Source organism: Gavialis gangeticus, unplaced genomic scaffold (assembly GCF_001723915.1).
Source record: "Gavialis gangeticus isolate Ggan-Ray unplaced genomic scaffold, GavGan_comp1, whole genome shotgun sequence".
Classification (NCBI taxonomy): domain Eukaryota; kingdom Metazoa; phylum Chordata; order Crocodylia; family Gavialidae; genus Gavialis; species Gavialis gangeticus.
The window spans coordinates 188,052,986-188,071,355 of record NW_017729022.1 but is presented as its reverse complement, the minus strand read 5'-3'; the positions used below and the strand labels follow the sequence as shown (position 1 = coordinate 188,071,355).

The window sequence follows — 18,370 nt, the reverse complement described above, 5'->3', positions numbered from 1 at the left end:
TTAGATATGATTTGTGCGAAGTTTGTGTCGTGTCCTGAAGCATATCACAAATTTCCAGGAGAGAGGAGACTACAGCTTTTATAGCACTGATTTGTCAAAAAAAAAAAAAAAAATCTATGCCATCATCATTTTAAGTGGTTGTTCAGATTAATCAAACATAGCAGCATTCAGAATCCTGGCAGGGATAACAGAGATTTATTACAGTTAATTAAAGGCTAATCAAAGTGAGCCCTGAGATAAACAGCACAACATGGCAAACAACAAGGAATGTAGTAAGCACACACAACTCAAGCAAACATTTATTTGACTTTGTGATTTTTGGGAAGCACTCCATTTCAGTCCTTTGCCTAAGTTACTCAGTGAGTTGTCCAAGACCTGTAGGCAATTGTTTACATTTCAGGTTCTAATACAACAGAGCTTGCCATTCTCGACTCCTAGGCCGGGTACGGACATTATGCTTTTATCTGCCTAAGTGATTGGAAACCGGTCTATACTTGTAACCGAACAGAAGTTTGGCGCACACCAAATGGTTTAGAAATGGCAGAACTCAGTTTGTCTAAGACTTACCCTCTCCCACTCCTTCCACCCCATTCGCTACCAACCAAAACTATGCCACATACAGAAAACCACATAACTTAGATTGATTCTGCCTGAAGCTTTTTCAATGTCTTTACCTAGGCCTAGTGAACTTCAGCTCATGAAAGCTTGTGCTAGCTCGTGCTTTCTTTTGCTCGCCCTGTTGCTTGTGTGTTCTCGCTGTCTTGACGTACATCCACTTTGGATAGTCAGTAAGGTTCAACTCTACCCTGACTTCTACTTGATCAGCACAGTCATGTTTAACTTCCATGTACTTTCAAATGCTTCACTTCTGTCAGTATTTCTTTCAGTATTTTTTAAGTGCCCATGAATTTTAACTATAGGCAGTCCTTGGACTTGCAACACAATTGGCTCCTGAAAACCAGATCTTAAGTTGAAATGTAACTTGGAACCAATTTTCTCATAAGAAACAATGTTATAAATGGGGGGATTGGTTCCTGAACCAAGGCCCAATTACCCTATTTTCACCAAAAATACCCCAGAATTATAGATGAGTAATATAGCTACATTAATATATTTATATTGTAAATAGCAATCACATTGATTTGGAAGGACTTTGATTTGGAAGGACATCGATTTGGTTGGGCTTTTTGAAGGGTTCTTGGCTGGAGTCTTCTCAGGAGTCTTGGCTGCAGGTTTTTCTGGAGTCTTTTTGCTTTCTTAAAGAAAGTGTCCAAGGAAGTTTGGACCGATGTTCTCCAGGGAGATGAGCAACGCAGTGAACTTGTTTGCTGGCATGGCGTTGCATCAGATCAAGCATTGTAAAGTCAAAACTGACATCATAAAGTTGAAATGGGTGTCAATTTATAAACGTAGTAAGTGCGAAATGTTGTAACTCAAAACATTGTAAGTCGAGGACTGCCGATATTTGCTTTAATCATTGCCTGCTGCAAGTTTTAAGGAAGTAGTTTTGCAACCAATACTTTTTTCAGGGATGATTCAGCACTGTCTCATGTTTTCACCAACTGCGCATAAAGTTGGAGTAATTAATTGATCTTCTGCTGGTTTACGAATCTATCAAGTTTTACAGTGGCTAATTATTAATGATTTTAAAATCTACCTTAAAATTTTTGTCCTGAACACATTATGGAGGACAATGGGATAAATTCCACGAAGATATTATACAGCTATCGGATGTATAACATTTCTGTGCAGTTAACTGCTTACAACTGGGCAAACTAGATCTGTTGAAACAAATGTGATGGGGATGAATTTGGAACATAGCAACCTTGTTCATTTTCTATTCAGTGATTGTAGTTTGACTGTCTATTTTAATGCATTTTACTTATCTGCTATGATATCTTTGAGCTGCTGTAGTTTTTTACTATATTATTAAATCCATAAAGATAATGCAACATAAAAACAAAGCATTCCAACAGAGTTTTTTTTTCCTAACCAGATCTCCAACCACCAAGACCAAAGGCTCTGCAGTCTTAACTTAACAGCAGAAGATACCAGAATCAGTGTCTTCTCCAAAATTCTTTGATTTATTCCTTGTTGGAACTTGATTAAAAAAGTGAGACCTAATCTTCTCTACAATCAATATACTGAATGCTATCTTTCAACCAGTTGCTACAACAGAGTATGTGAATAATTTGGAGAGCTTGGTGGATAAAGAACATCTTGAATATATTCAAGCAAAAATCTAATTTTAGCTTTTGGGCATCAGCGCTCGCTTCTCTTATCACTTCTATATCAAAGTACTGAAATGGAAAATGATATCGCTTATCTTTTAAAACCTGTTGAAAATATGTACTTTGGCTGGTAAGATGTATCACTGGATTGCTGAGAGCATAGAAATGACTAAGTAGATTATTTTGGAATTTTGGATCTAAGAGTTGTATCATCACAAGATGTCTAATCATCCTGGCTTTGATAATAACTTGGATAGTGCTAGTCCAGTGTGTTGATCGTTATCCTACTAATATATACAGAGAAACAGATCTATGAGGAAGGACACATGTGGAAGTCTCAAATCAAAAAGAGATGCTGCAGAAAGGGATCTACATCTTCCTATTTTGTGATAACTCTGCAACCCAAAGTAAATAGAGGGTATTTTAATACCCAAATAAACATTTATCAATAGCCATTTGGAAGTGCATACTGTAGCCTGTGAAGCTAAGAGTTAGTTTCCAGGACAACACATTTTTGTTCTGGCACTCTGTCACCTGAATGTCTTTTCCTTTTTCCTTTTTTTTTCCTTTTCCTTTCTTTACCAGTAAACTCAGTTGCTGGGGAAGAATCTAATTCCATCTGGACAAAGGAGATGTTTGAATTACTGAGAGATGTTCAAATGTAAAATTACCATCTTTTGCTATGAGAACTAAATGCTAGTTTGGTTGTACAAATGTGCAGAAGCTTTGTTTTTATTAATGTGGCAAAATTCAGCGTTGTCTATTTTTGTTGAGTAGGGGTACACGTGAAAGAGATGTATTTTTTCAGCAGATTACTATTAGGTGTCAGTTCTACTTAATCACTTCTCTTGCTATGAAATTTCACAAATTGAGGCATTATAGAGAAGCAGGATGTTCGTTAATTCCAATACAAGGCTGTTCTTAAAAAGGTAGAACCTGAAATTAAAATGGACTGTAAAGTGACTATAATCTAAATTGAGCAGAGGAGTATATTTTTATTGTCCAAAATGAGGGAAATATAAAGAGTAAAAAAGGAAAGCACAAGCAGTGGCAGTGTAGTCCTGAGGACTAGGAGTTCTTTAATTCAAAGCATTGGGCCTCAGTCTATTATATGTATACTTACAGTATTCGTGCAGTATCCAGATGCTGAATAGTGAGATATATTGCTAAATGTTTTATTATGTACCTGTGTATAGCCTGTATGAGTATTCAGACAGTGTTGACTGAATATTCTGTCTTAGATGTTGTTATACCTGGAAAATTATAACAAATCTATACATTTTCCGTATATAGAATCTAATAGTTGTGGTGGGCCATCTTAGATTCAGTATCATCTTACATTGAAGTAAATACAGTAAGTCTCCTGTTTAACATCTAGTAGGCTGTGGGATGGGATTATTAGCTGGAATCATTGGGTTGTATGGATCTTTGAACAATTCTTTCTCTCTTCTAAAACACAAAAATGCCCAGGATTTCTTCCCCGCCTCCCAGGGACTCTCTGCTATTTTTCTGGCCAGTTTCTCCGTAACTGTCATGACAGGTGGGAGGGAAGCTTTTCCTGATGTGCAGCTGCTGGACGGGCAGGCAGTCAGGTGACATTCTCTTCATTTGACTCCTGTGATCTCTTGGTACTTTTTGCATTGCAATGGGTGGGTGGTGAAGTGGAGATGGCACAAGTGAGAGGCAGGCAGCACATGTGTGATTAGGCTTTAGGAGGTCAGTAGCAGACCAGAATCAAGGAGATTGCTGAAGTAAGCTGCAGGATGGATTGGTTTTAATCCAAGTGAAGTAAGTCACCAATTTTGATAATAATTTAAATCAGCAAGCAGGCAACAGTTTTTAAATGAATTTGATTTTAATCTTCTCTTGTATTTGTATTTTAATTAATTTTCTTGAAGGGTTCATTTTCATTGGCTGGAAAACGCTGGTAACCATTATAGCATGTTAATAAATATAGTCTTTGCATGCGACTGGGCACTTCATTTTGCAAACCAGGAGGATATATAATATCTATGCACATTTTTAAAGCAATTATGTAGCTTAGCATGCACTTATACAGATTCTGAATTCTTGAATTCTTTCATTTTTTATTATATTAGAAAATGATGAACAATGAATTCTTTTTTCCTTCATGATTTTTTTTGGTCTCACTTTTATTTGAATGGAAATGAAATTCAATTAAATGTAAAAACAGTGTTTTAAAATTGTCTTTTTATTAGTTACATAAAATACCTCAACTGTGCTGAGAATATCTAAAAAGTAATCTTTATATAAATGTGTTTTACATTTAAAATTGATTTGCTAATTCATAGAATCATAGAAAATTAGGGTTGGAAGAGACCTCAGGAGGCCATCTAGTCTAACTCCCTGCTCAAACAGAACCACCCCCAGCGAGATCATTCCAGCCAGGGCTTTGTCAAGCTGGGCCTTAACAACCTCTAAGGATGGAGATTCCCCCACCTCTCTAGATAACCTGTTCCAGTGCTTCATCACTCTCCTACTGAGAGTTGTTTTCTTATTATCCAACCTAAACCTCCCTTGCTGCAATTTTTAGACCATTGCTGCTTGTTCTGTCATTTGCCACCACTGAGAATAGTTTAGTTTAGCTCCATCCTCTTTGGAACCACCCTTCAGGTAGTTAAAGGCTGTTTATTAAATCTCCCCTCAGTTTTCCCTTCTTCAAACTAAATACACACAGTTCCCTCAGCCTCTCCTCGGAAGTCATGTGCCCCAGCCCCCAAACCATTTTTATTGCTACTTGTCCACATCCTTTCTACAGTGGGAAGAGAACTGGACCCAGTACTCCACATGTGTCTTCACCTGTGCAGAATAGAGAGGAATAATCGCTTCCCTCAATCTGCTAGCAGCGCTCCTACTAATGCAGCCCAGTATGCTGTTAGCTTCTTGGCCACAAGGGCATACTACTGACTTATATTCATCTTACTGTCCACTGTAACCCCCAGGTCCTCTTCTGCAGAACTACTACTTAACCAGTCAGTCCCTTGGCTGTAGTGATGCATGGGATTCTTCCAACCTAAGTGCAGGACTTTGCACTTGTCCTTGTTGAACCTCATGAGATTTCTTTTGACCCAATCCTCCAATTTGTCTAGGTCACCATGAATCCTAGCTCTACTCTTCAGTGTATCTACTATACCCCTCAGCTTGGTGTCATCTGCGAACTTGCTAGGGCTGCACTCCATCCCATCTTTCAGATCATTAATGATGATATTGAACAAAATTGGCCCCAGGACCAACCCCTGGATTACTCCACTTGCTACTGGCTGCCAGCTAGACGTTGAGCCATTGATTACTACCCATTAAGCCCAGCACTTCAGCCAGCTTTCTATCCACTGTGCAGTCCATTCATTCAACCCATACTTCTTTTAACTTGCTTTCCAGAATGCTGTGTGAGACTGTATTAAAAGCCATGCTAAAGTCAAGGTATATTGTGTCCACTGCTTTCCCCATACCCATAGAGCTAGTCGTCTCATCACAGAAGGCAATCAGGTTGGTCAGGCATGACTTGCCCTTGGTGAGTCCATGCTGACTACTTTCTTGTCTTCCAAGTGGTTAGAAATGGATTTTTGAGGACCTGCTCCATGATTTTTCCAGGGACTAAGGTGAGGCTGACTGGTCTGTAGTACTCTGGATCCTCCTCCTCCTCTTCTTTTTTTTAAAGATGGGCACTATATTTGCCCTTTTCCAATTGTCCAGGACCTCCCCCAATCCCCACGAGTTTTCAAAGATAATGGCCAGTGGCTCTGCAATCACATCAGTCAACTCCTTTGGCACCCTCAGATGCATTGCATCTGGCTCAATGGACTTGTACACATCCAGCTTTTCTAAACGTTCCCTAACCTGTTCTTTCACCACTGAGGGCAGCTTATCTTCTCCCCAAACTGTGCTGTCTGGCGCAGTACTCTGGGAACTGACCTTGCCTGTGAAGACCAAAGTAAAAAAGGCATTGAGTACTTCAGCCTTTTCCTCCTCATCTATTACTAGGTTGCCTCCCCCATTCAGTAATGGACCCACACTTTCCATGACTTCCCTTTTGTTGCTAACATACTTGTAGAAACCCTTCTTGTTACCCTTCATCTCCCTTGTTAGCTGTAACTCCAGTTGCACTTTGGCCTTCCTGCCTTCATCCCTGTATGCCTGAGCAATATTCTTATACTCTTCCCAAGTTGTGTGTCCAAGCTTCCACTTCTTGTAAGCTTCCTTTTTGTGTTTAAACTCATTGAAGAGTTTTCTGCTAAGCCAAGCTGGTCGCTTGCCACATCTGCTCTTCTTCCTGCCCATCAGGATGGTTTGTTCTTGTGCCCTCAGTAAGTTTTCTTTAAAATACAACCATCTCTCTTGGCTTCCTTTCCCCCTCAGACTGGCCTCCCAGGGGATCCTGCCCATCAGTTCCCTGAGGGGGGTCAAAGTCTGTTTTTCTGAGGTTCTGGATCCATACTCTGCTGCTCCCCTTTTCTTCCTTTTGTCAGGGTCCTAAACTCTATCATCTTGTGGTCACTGCTGCCCATCTTGCCATCCACTTCTACATCCCCCACCAATTCTTCCCTGTTTGTGAGCAGCAGGTCAAGAAGAGCATGGCCCTTAGTTGGTCTATCCAACACTTGCACCAGGAGGTTGTCTCCAACACTCTCCAAAAACGTCCTGGATTGCCTGTGCACTGCTGTATTGCCCTTCCAGCAGACATCAAGGTGATTGAAGTACCCGATGAAAACCAGGGCCTGTGATCTGAAAACATCCACTAGTTTTCTTAAGAAAGCCTCATGCTCCTGGTCTGGTGGTCTATAGCAGATATCCACTACAGCATCATCCTTGGTGCTCTGCTCTCTAGCCTTAACCCAGAGACTTTCAGCAGGCCTATCTCCAGTTTCGTACTGGAGCTCTGAGCAATCATAAGCTCTTTTCTACATACAGCACAAATCCTCCTCCTTCTCCTCTGAACTGCCTGTCCTTCCTGAACAGTTTGTACGCATCCATGACAGTGCTCCAGTCATGTGAGCTATCCCACCAAGTTTCTGTTATTCCAATCATGTCATAGTTCCTTGACTGTGTGAGGGCTTCCACTTCTTCCTGCTTGTTTCCTAAGCTTCATGCATTTCTGTACAGGCTCTTGAGGCGACTAGCCGATTGCCCTACTTTCTCAGAAAGTATGAGAACACTTCCCCTGTTGCCCCCTCCTGCTTCCTCCAGGTCCTGCACTTCTCCATTTACCTCAAGCCTTTGTTCTCCACCCCCCTGCAAACCTAATTTAAAGCCTTCCTTACTATGTTAGAGAGCCTGTCTGCAAATATGCTCTTCCCTCTCTGTCTGGTGGATCCTGTCTCTTCCTAGCAATCCTCCTCCTTGGAACAACATCCCATGGTTGAAGAAGCCGAACCCCTGCTGGCGACATCACCTGCGAAGCCATGCATTGATCTGCAGGATGCATCTGCTCCTGCCAGGGCCCTTCCCCTTGACCAGAAGGATTGAGGAGAAGATGACCTGTGCCTCCGTCACCTTCACCCTTGCACCCAGAGCCCTGTTGTCACTCTTGATCTGCTCAGGTTCATCCCTGGCAATTATCATTGGTGTCCACAGGGATGAGCAGCATAGGGTAGTAGTTAAAGGACTGGATGAGTCTTGGTAATCCTTCTGGGACATCTTGGATCTGGGCTTCAGGCAAGCGGCAGATCACTTGGGATAAAAACTTAGGTCAGCAGATAGATGTCTCCATCCCCTGCAGAAGGGAGTCTCAAACCACCACCACCTGTCACTTCCTCTTTATGGCAGTGGTCTCAATCTTCCCCACATTGGGGATTCCTGAACTGGGATTTTCAATCAATGAAATTTGTTCCTCCTCCTCTGTTGCTAGCGCTCCATATGTGTTCTCCAGACAAACCACTGCACATGGGCATGACAACTTCTTCTTGCTGCCAGATGATACAAGCTTCTACCTTGGGAATCCCATGCCCTCTTTCTCTTCTAACAGCACCTCTGGCAGTCCTTCCTCCACATTCCCAGAGGTTTCCGCCAGCATGGAATCAATGAAATCCTCATGGCGGAGGATGCTTTGGAGCCTTGCTACCTCTTTCTGTAGCTCTTCCTTCTCCCTGAGGGACACCACCAGAAGGCACTGCTCACATTGCAGGCAATTCCCCACCTGGCTGACACTGGAAGAAATCTGCAAGCCTCTGTCTGCACAGCACCAAACCAGGACCTGGGTGGAAGCCTGTTTGCTGTTCCTTGATCTGAAGGGCTCCCTTTTTCCCTGTACCTTTTTCCTCTCAGCAAGCTTACAGTGAAGGAATTGTGAGAGAGAGCTTCCAAACAAACTCCCCCTCCCTCTGGACTCTAGTTAAGCAAGGGGTTTATGTCTTCGTCTAGTCTGCTGAATTTTAGCTTCCCAGAGCAGGATCTGGTGGCTGGTACTAGTTCCTTTTCCCCTTCCTCCTCTTGCTCCTGAAAATTGTCTGTTTCTGGTTATCATGTCCTTCAGGATTTTGAACTATTAGATCTCATCCCCCTCGTACCTTGTTTTGGAAAAAGAAAAGCAGCTTTCCTTCCCTTCCCCCCACCCCCAGCCCCTCAGAGTCAGTTTTTTGACTGAATGAACTGAACCAAAATAGATGAATAAACTGAAATGAAGGAAAGATCTCTTTGTGCTTGTAGACAGCCGGGCTAATTCCCTGTCTTTGCACCTGAAGAAGAGGCCACTGTGGTCAAAATCGGGCTTAATACAGCAATGAACTGATTGCAGTGCTAAGTCTGTAAGTTGTACCAGTTGACTGGTTTGATTTTTTTTAAACTTCAACAGAAAGCATATACTGCTTAGTATTTTGGTAATTTTAATAAAATAAATGTAAACTGTTTGTACTTAGTTTTGTCATCATTTTAATTATAATGAGTTAATTTTTAAAATGAAAAAAATATTTAATTTAAATAAAAATAACCCCTGGAACTATAGAAGTGGAAGGGAGCTCAGGGATCATCTAGTCCAACCTGCTGAATAAATGCAGGATGCACTATTCCTAAATTATCCCAGACAAATGCTTATTCAGCATCTTCTTGAAAACCTCCAGTGAAGGATATTCTGCAGCTTTCCTGGGCAACTTGGTCTATTGTCCTACTATTCTTACCATTTGGAGTATTTTTGTGGGATTAGATTAAATCTGATTTGCTGCAGTGTAAACTCATTGCTTTGCATTTTGCCCTCTGTTGTTTTCCCTCTTCTTTATGAGGGCTTTTAAAAGGTGTGAAAAGTGATATCCATTCGGGTGGAGGAGGGATTGCTAAGTAGTTAGAGTATACAAAGTTGTGGGTAATGTGAGGAAATGTCATGGTTTATAAAAGCAGAAGAGATCATCTAGTTTGTCCTTTTCTGTAGCAGGATACAGGATTTTCCTGATTTTAATTCTTGTTTGAACTAGATTATATATTTTAGAGGTAGGTGCAGCTGTACCTCTCTTCTATCAAAATTGCTTTCCCTGGCTGTCCTCAGTAATGCCCTGGTAGGGCAGCCCAGGAACCTTTAGCCATTAGTCCTCTTACAATTCTTTCTCGTTGTTCCTGGGGCAGGAAATTTAGGGAGATCCTGAGGTGCCATTGTGCAGTTCCTTCAGTATCATGTAATTGCAATGAGCTGGGTTTCCGTATATGAAAATTAAAACAGGAAGCCAGTGGGCCTTATTCTTCCTAAGACGACTTTTGCCATTTAAAGAGTGCTGTGGATTTGACAGAGGGCATTTTCCTATGAGCGTGCCCATTTTAGTGGCAGCTGCTGGGCTCAGTTCATACCCACTACCACAGGCGATGTAATGTACCCCTGTCTGTGCCAGCAGGAATGGCTGTGCTCCAGGATGGTTCATATTGGGGAATGAGCCTACAGTGTTAGAAGCTTTCACCAGGTTAAAACACTTTTAAAGTTAGGGAATCCAAAGGAACCCCACTGGTGGAATCTGCAATGGGAACGGTCTGAATCGGTGCTTCAGCTGGAGACAGTGCTGACTTCTTTGGAAAGTGCCGGCCAGCTTGCGGATTTTACTGTGGAATTTCTGCTGACTGCATTGTTCCAGTCAACCTGGGGCTGACTCTAGCCACTAATGGAATAGACAGCAGAAGTTTAAGGTGACATGTCAGTACCTGTAGTGGCAGTGCCTCATACGACAGTGTCACTGGCTGGGCTGCTAGTGGCCTAGCGGAGGATGGTCTGGCAGCGCAGCCACTTCTATTTTTTCATGCCCCTTTGCACTGATGCCATGGTCTCTCTCCCCTTCCCTGGCCCCCCACCAAGTTAATTTGTCTTGTTTCCTGTAGCAGAGATTACTGTGGTTTGGTTGATATGACACGCATTGCCATCATTTCTGTTTCAGACTGTTCAAAATAGTTGCATGGAAACAAGATTTCAAGGCTAGTTTATTCAGATGAGGCTTGGTATACATTATTTTACTCAGCTGTTAAGGCCTGATTCTTCAGGGTGCTGAATGCTTCCCAGGAAGCCCTGGAATACTGTCAGTTCATTATGAAGTCAAGGTGTTGGACACAGCTCCTCACGTGGGAGGACATAGCTTAGTTCCTGTCTCTTGATCTAGTCAGTCAATCTTGTTTTTGTAAACCCATCTTTTTTTATGTATTGTCTAGACAACTACACATCTCTGAAAGGATCAAAAAGCCACCAAAATGAATGCACAGTGAAGTATTCTCAATAGTGCTGTGTTTAAAATGTGCTAATAACTATATGGGTATCTAGAAAAAGAAGGATATTTTGGTCATCAAACTAATCAATTTACTGGAAATCAGCAGTCGTCCTGCTGTCTCTCCAGCCCCAGTAGGTGTTCCCTTACCTGAAATATGTTGCTCTATCTGTACATTCTTCAGAGTCATGATGAACTGCTGACAAGCATCAGGAAGCACCACATCATCCTTATGGGGACTGGAGGCACTCTTGTTGGTTTTTTTTTATTTTTTTATTTTACACTTGGCAGCTCAGTTGCTGCCAGGCACAATCAGCAAATCACCTCCTTTTGGCACCTTTTAACTGTAGGTTCTGATCCTGCAAAGTCTTAAGCCTAGATACAAAAATCTAGTGAATATGTATTCTAGGGGCCCTGTGTACCTGAATAACATGGTATATGAGTGTTGTTCAGTGCTCTGCTAAGGTGCATTAGTCTTCTTCCTGCAACTAGACCAACTCATGTTATTCTCCCTGGAGGCCCCTGGTCCAATCTCTGATGTGGCAGCCATCACATAATGATTGCAGAACTTTGCATGTATGAGTTCTCCCATTGATTTTTCAGTGGGAGATCATTCATCTGCATGAGTTTAAGTACACGCTTATGTCTTTGGGTAGAAGTGATATATAGTACCATAGTGCTTAGGGTCAGAAGGGATCTAAACAGATCATCAGGTCCAACCCTCTGCCCCGGGCAGGAGTGAGTGCTGGGGTCGTAACACCCCAGCCAAATATCTATCCAGCCTCCTCTTGAAGACCCCCAAGGTAGGAGAGGCCGCCACCTCCCTTGGGAGTCCATTCCAGAAGACAACGTCCAACATGGTGCCCTTGTCCAGGGACTTTGTGACCTGGTCATAAAAGGAAACCAGGTTAGTCAGGCAGGATCTGCCCTCAGTGAACCCATGTTGGTTGTCCCCGAGCATTACTTCCCCTGCTGAGCCCTTGCAGATGTGTTCCTTGATAATTTTCTCAAAGGTCTTCCCATGGACTGAGGTGAGACTGACTGGCCTGTAATTGCCAGGGTCCTCCTTCCTCCCTTTCTTGTAAATGGAGACCACACTGGCCCTTTTCCAATCCTCTGGTACCTGGCCAGAGCCCCACGAGTGCTCATACAGCCATGCCAGGGGCCCCGCTTTGACCCCTACCAATTCCCTCAGTACCCTTGGGTGAGGAGCATCTGGACCTGCTGATTTTAAATATGTCCAGCCCTTCCAAAAATTCCCAACTAGGTCATCCCTGACCCTAGGCATGGCGGTACCTCCCCTGGGTCCATCCATAATCCTAGTGGGGGAGATGTCCCGGTCCCTGTTCAGGAATATGGAGGCAAAGAATTCGTTAAAGAGGTCAGCTTTTTCGTTTGCTGCAACCGCCAGATTGCCAAGCATGTCCTGCAGTGGCCCCATATTACCCGGTGCCACCTTCTTGCTTCCTATGTTTTTGAAAAAGGATTTTTTGTTATCCCTAATTCTGGTTGCTAGCCCTAGCTCCATCTTTGCCTTGGCCTTCCTAACAGCCTCCCTGCAGTCATGAGTAATGGAGGTGTAATCTCCCTTGGTGATAGCCCCTTCCTTCCACTTTTTCTATGCCTCCTTTTTTGCCTTCAGGCATTCCTGGATGCCTTTGCTGAGCCATGGGGTTTTTTTAGCACTCCTGCCCCTCTTGATGAGCATTGGGACTGACTCCCTCTGAGCTCAGAGGATAGTCTTCTTGAGGAACAACCACCTGTCTTGGACTCCCATCTCAGACCGCTCACCAGGTCATCGCCTGTGGCAAGGACCAAGTTCAACAAGGCATTTCCCTTGGTGGGACTATGCACCTCCTGGGTTAGGTGGAGGTCCTGGATATAATAATCACTTCTGGATATAATAATCACTTCTACCCAAATATATAAAATATGTAAAAATATATCGCCTCTACCCAAAGAGTTTGTCTGCCTTTGTGCTTAGACTAATATGGTTACAGCAAAGATCCCTGAAACATGGAAGATATTGCATTTTGCTGTTTGAAATGTAAACTTCACAATATGAAGAATAAAGGAGCCAAATTCAACAGCCTGGACTAAATATTAACATTGAGTTTATGGCCTCCATACAGCCTGTCTTCCATCTGATAACACCAGGAAACCAGCTTACATTTGTCTCTGCAAGTCCTCTCCATTTGCATTCTTGCAGGACAGCTTTCCAAAGACTGGCTTTTTTTCATACCCGAGAGATTTCTGACCATCTTTAATTTCTCTTCATTTTCCATTTCTTTTTTTTGCCTGAAGAAGAACGTGTGTTTTCGAAAGCTTGCAAAGAACAGGTGTTTTGTAATGATTTTAGTGGTCTAATAAAACATATCACTTCTACCTAAAAAGTTTATCTTTATGCTTAGACCAGTATAGCTACAGCCAAGATCCTTAAGGCTTTGTACCATTGAGGCCTTGCTGCTTATGGAGAGCTGCTGGTGACCTGGCAAATCTAACTTAGCCAATTTATCAGGTAATATTGCCTAGCTAGTACATAGAACTTTTCATCAGTAGCTCTCTAAGCTGTTTACAAAGGAGGTAGGTGTTGTTGTTTAGTTTGTTTGCTTTTTTTAAAGAGGTGCATAGTGACTTGCTCTCCTCCCTCCCTTTTGTATTTTAATTTCTCTCTTCTTCCTATACTCTGCGTTTTGCATGTTCATTCTCAGTATCTGGTGATGTGCACTTGGGTTCACAAAAGCTTTTGCTTACCTGTATAATTTTATTTAGTTACTTTATAGGAGGTGCATACCCTGCTTTCTGACTGACAGCTAACTATCTCTTTGCTCAAGGTTACCCACCTGGCCAGTGATGGAGCTGGGGCTAGAACCCAAGGAGGGATTACTGAGACCCAACATTTTTCCATGAGTTTTTTTTCTTTGAGGATTAACCTTTTTTTTTTTTTTTTTTTTTTTAATCCTCCTGAATGTCAGGTTATAGTATCTGGGAAACTTAAGGTTTGGTGTTTTGGGGGATTTTTTTATGTTTTATTTGTGATGTCACAAGCCTATTAAAAGCTAGTAATATGCTTTTAATGACAGTCTGTTCAAGTACCTTCCACATATGTAAAAAGAGTGATTTAAAATATTATTTTCTGAAGAATCTTAATCAAGAAAGAAGTGAAGTTTTTGGTAAAAATTGATGAATTGATTATACTCTGTAATTCCATTAAGAAAGGAAGCTTTAATTTTTATATTGCTTCTTGTGGCCTTTGTCTCTTGTTGCAATGTAGTGGATTCACTATTGTCTTCTTAATACTCCCAGAAAAAATTGTCCAGGAAGGGTATTTTATATTAGGGCTATGTGAGACTTTGGCAGCCATTTTGTTTCGGAGGTGTTTCAGCCCGTTTCGGTGCCTGAAACACTGAATCTGAAATGAAACGAAACAGAAGGCTCTGAAACATCTCCCAAACGAAACGAAACCATCCAAAACATTTCGGAAATGTTTTGGAATATTTTCATAGGTGCCCCCCAGGAATAGTCTGGCATAGCCCTGCAGCCCTCCTTTAAAGTGACAGGAGGCTGGGGCTTCTCCCACGGCTCCCCCCCTCCCCTGGGGAGAGGTAGGTACAACTGGGGGAGCCGCGGGAGAACCTGCAGCCACCCGACTATGCCTGCCTCTCCCCGGCTGATCTGAATCTCCGAATCAGCTCTGAAACAGCGTTCAAACTCCAAAACAGATTCAGCCAAATCGAAATGGAACGGTGATCCGAAACGCTAAAATGAATCACTGTCCCTCTTAAATGGTCAAATCCAAAATGGAGATAAAACATAGCTGTTTTGCAGAGCCCTAATTTATATAAATCAGAAATGTAGTCAGTTTTTAGGGATTTGAGTTGCTGGAGGAACCAAAGGAGCAGGTGAAAGATGGGACCATAGTGAAGTAGTTTTCACTGAGCTCTCTGGTTGGCAGGTAGGTGGCTGCTATTAGTGATTGAGTGCTGCAGCCTGGTGGAGTGTTTAATTAATTCCTTTGTATAAAGGAATGGTCCAGCTTGAATGAAGAACTGGGAGAAGGTACCCACTGTCCATTTTAGTACAGGAGGGTCCTGTCTTATAGTGAATTGCAGTGAAAATGTTAATTGCTCACAGCTGTTACAATTGGCACCATTTGCAGTTAAGTTTGATAATTCTAAAGCTTCCCCTGGAATTTGGAATTTGTATGCTCATTTTGGAATTGATTGTCTAGTACCTTATGTGGCTTCAATAATGTTAGCCTAAATGTCCCTTCTGTATATGTTTACAAGCATAGAAAGTTATTGCAGATTCCCGTGGTGCCTAATGTTCAGTTTTCAGTGGCATTTTATCATCAAATATGTTGTGTGCAATTTATTGTCTCAAAATCATACATTGATCTGAAGCAAAGAAGCCGTACTATTACTATTTTAATCCTACATATAAAGCCAGAGCAATTGTTGTGTTCTGAGCATATCCTAAGTATTATTCAGCAACCTTTTTGTTTTGCAGAGCGTTTTAATTATCCATTTTTAATTAGATTAGTCTGGTTATTGGGTTCTTGAAATATGTACATATTTTAAGGATCACAGGGAAGTAGCTTTTTGGAAAAACGTCATTACATTATGTTTTATAGGCACTGCTTTGCATGTTGAAGTGTGGGAACATATGGTATCACTTCTGATGTGACAGTCCTGTCTAAATGGCTTTGCTGTAAAAATTTCTGCAAAGGAATATACTTTTTTCCTGTAAAAACATTCCTCATGTAGGTAGTCAATTTTTATTATGGTACCTCGAGCTATAACATTGCTTGTCACTTAAATTTTACAAGGACCAGGTCAAAAATTTATGTTGCATGCCCCAATTTTAAGAAAAAATGCCCAGTGTGTGCTTAGAAGCTTAAAAAACCTGATAAAGATATTGTCCATTATTAAATGGTTTAGAAAATAGCATAGAAAATCAGTCGTTTTCAGCAAAATGGAGAAATTCCGTTTGACTAAAAAAAGAAGTCAAGTCTAAACTCCATAATTTTATTTTTACTGTAACACATTGAATATAGAAATCACTTGGAGATAATGGGACCTATAGTATCATTCTCCAGAGGAAAACAACACTGTAATGGTTACTTCTAGTTTTAAATAGCCTAAGTGATGATGTTTCTACATGAGCCATGTTAGGCTTCAGCTGTCCGTGGGCCACCCGGGTGGAAATGTCAGATAGATGGACTGGAATACAGGCATGGACAGGGAGAGACTGATCAGGCATGGGTAAAAAGACTTGTGAATCATTAGCCCTGAAATGATAGTTAAAACAGGGTAGGTAGCCCAAGGACAAGGACAGAGTCTTTTTAGGGCCTTTGCAGAGAGGGTGGAATAGGGACCACACTGAAAGAGCATATGGAAAGACTGGAGAACCAAGAAAGGACACAATGATAAAAGTCAAGGGGTGACAATATGGTCTGCAGGAGGAGCTGACTAGTAAAATCATAAGCTGTGGAAAGCTTGGAGCCGGAGGTATGGGGGTAGAGTACAAGTGGGAACCTCATGGGACAAATATACCAAAAAGGGGAAGTGTCAGGAAACTTTTGGTACTGGAAACTGTAGGCAGGTCAATATATACACATACCTATGTCCCATTCTTAGAACTCTTCCTTATCCAAGTTCTCTGACCATCTTCATGAAAAATCCCTTGGCTTGCCCCCCAGCAGCAGTTCAGTCCACCTGTGAGCATCAGGGTTTGTGGTTAAACTTCCTTCTAACCTTCCCTTCCTTGCAGTGTGTTTCTTACTTTCTGGGTGCTCTAGATCACCACATACTCTTTCTGCTCTTGAAGCCGAGCCCTCATAGGCATTGGCCTGCTTGCTACTGGTCATCCCTTCTTTGATTTGGATGGGGAATGGTGGCTCATGTAGGTTGGCATAGCTGAAGGCAGTCTTGTAGATCAGTCCTAAATAGCAGGGTAGACATCTGTTATATGATGTCCTAGGTAGTTGTATGTTGATGGAGAAAGGGAGTTGTTTTAGAAATTTGGTAAGAGTAGGTGTAAGGAGACAGCATCCTGACCCCCTGTCAGCAATACTGCTTCTCTGGAGCATTTGAAAGATGGACACTGACTGGCTTTTTAAATACTGTATATAGTGCGGAAAAAGAAATGTGACAACGGGCATATGCTTAATCGAACAGCTACAGTGTGATGTGACATGCTTAAAAAATGTTTGCATAGAAAACCTAATACAGCTAAACAAGAGGAGAGGATTTAACCCACTTTTCTTGCAAAAGGTGACAGATATTGCCTCTATAGCTTTTGCTGTTTGTATTGTTAACAGATAGAGTTGAGAGAGGAGGCTAGTTCATTCTGTACATGCAGAGCAATATCTCAGTGAATACTGCATCAGTTGCTGAGTTGAGACAGATTTTACAAAGTATGTGGAAGTCTGGCATATATAATTTTAAAGTTTAGAACAAGCCACTGAATGTCTGACTGACCCATTTCATTTTATTATCACACATACAGCGTTTCAGATCTTTCTTTTTCATTATGATAATATCATTATAATCTGTCGATACCTTGGCACCATAGCTGTCTTTATTTAACAAGACTACTTCTTGCAAGAACTAAAACCATTTCAGATGGTATCTGTCTCTCATTATTTTAATTCATGAAAGCCGTTACTTCCCTTGCTACCAACTAGAAAAGTTAAGCCTTGCTGCTTACTGGCTACAGTCCTATCTCATGATGATAATGAATATAATTAAATGAGGCATCAGTGACAACATTTAAAATAACTAAAAGCATTCTACTTAAAAAAACAACCCAACAGCAACAAAAAGGGTAAAAGAACAGAAGGTTGTAAATATTGACTTAATGATTGCAATAAAAAAACCCCTTCACATAAAGTTTGGGAGAGTGGGGTGGATGCAGATTTCAAGGGGTAGTAGATCCTACATCTTTCAACCTACCTGAAAACCCAAATTAAGGAGCAATGGTAGATGCCTGAAATGAGGAATGGCGCCTGAATGCAAATACCACCCAGCCTGGGATCAAGGATGATAACTGACCCCATGATCATTAAGGGCTTTAAAAAAATCAACAGTGCTATCTTAAAATCAATATGCTCCTGTAGGGAGCTGTCATGAAGCTCACAGAGTGGCTGTGTTAAGATCACAGTAGTTTTAGCCAGTAAGCAAATGTGCTACCGTGGCTGCATTCTGAACAACCAGCCAGTGATGGAGAAGCCCCCTTACATGGGAACTGCAGGAACTGAACCTTGTGATTATAAGGACAAATGTTGCAAGACTGTCATGGGGTGAAGAAGGATGTAGCAGCAAACAGAAGAAACCCTACTGCTGACTTGGAACCATAGTGGTTTTCAATATAAAAGGTTTCATTTAAAGAAAACAGGATTCTGGTACCGACTCCCTGCCTAAATAGGCAGGGACATAAAGGATGAGGGATCCT

General features: G+C 41.7%; 1 protein-coding gene across 5 annotated transcripts in view; it reads left to right on the top strand.

The window, feature by feature from the left end:
• Nucleotides 1–18,370, top strand: part of CCDC85A (coiled-coil domain containing 85A) — a 204,110-nt gene that overhangs the window by 23,897 nt on the left and 161,843 nt on the right. The window contains exon 3 of one of the 5 annotated variants that reach the window (XM_019516659.1): nt 1,997–4,336. The exons of the other annotated variants lie outside the window; for them this stretch is intronic. Coding sequence (XP_019372204.1) covers nt 1,997–2,034 — 38 coding nt within the window. The 3' untranslated portion in view covers nt 2,035–4,336. Of the gene's footprint in view, nt 1–1,996; nt 4,337–18,370 lie in introns of those variants that run through there. 5 annotated transcript variants of the gene reach the window in all.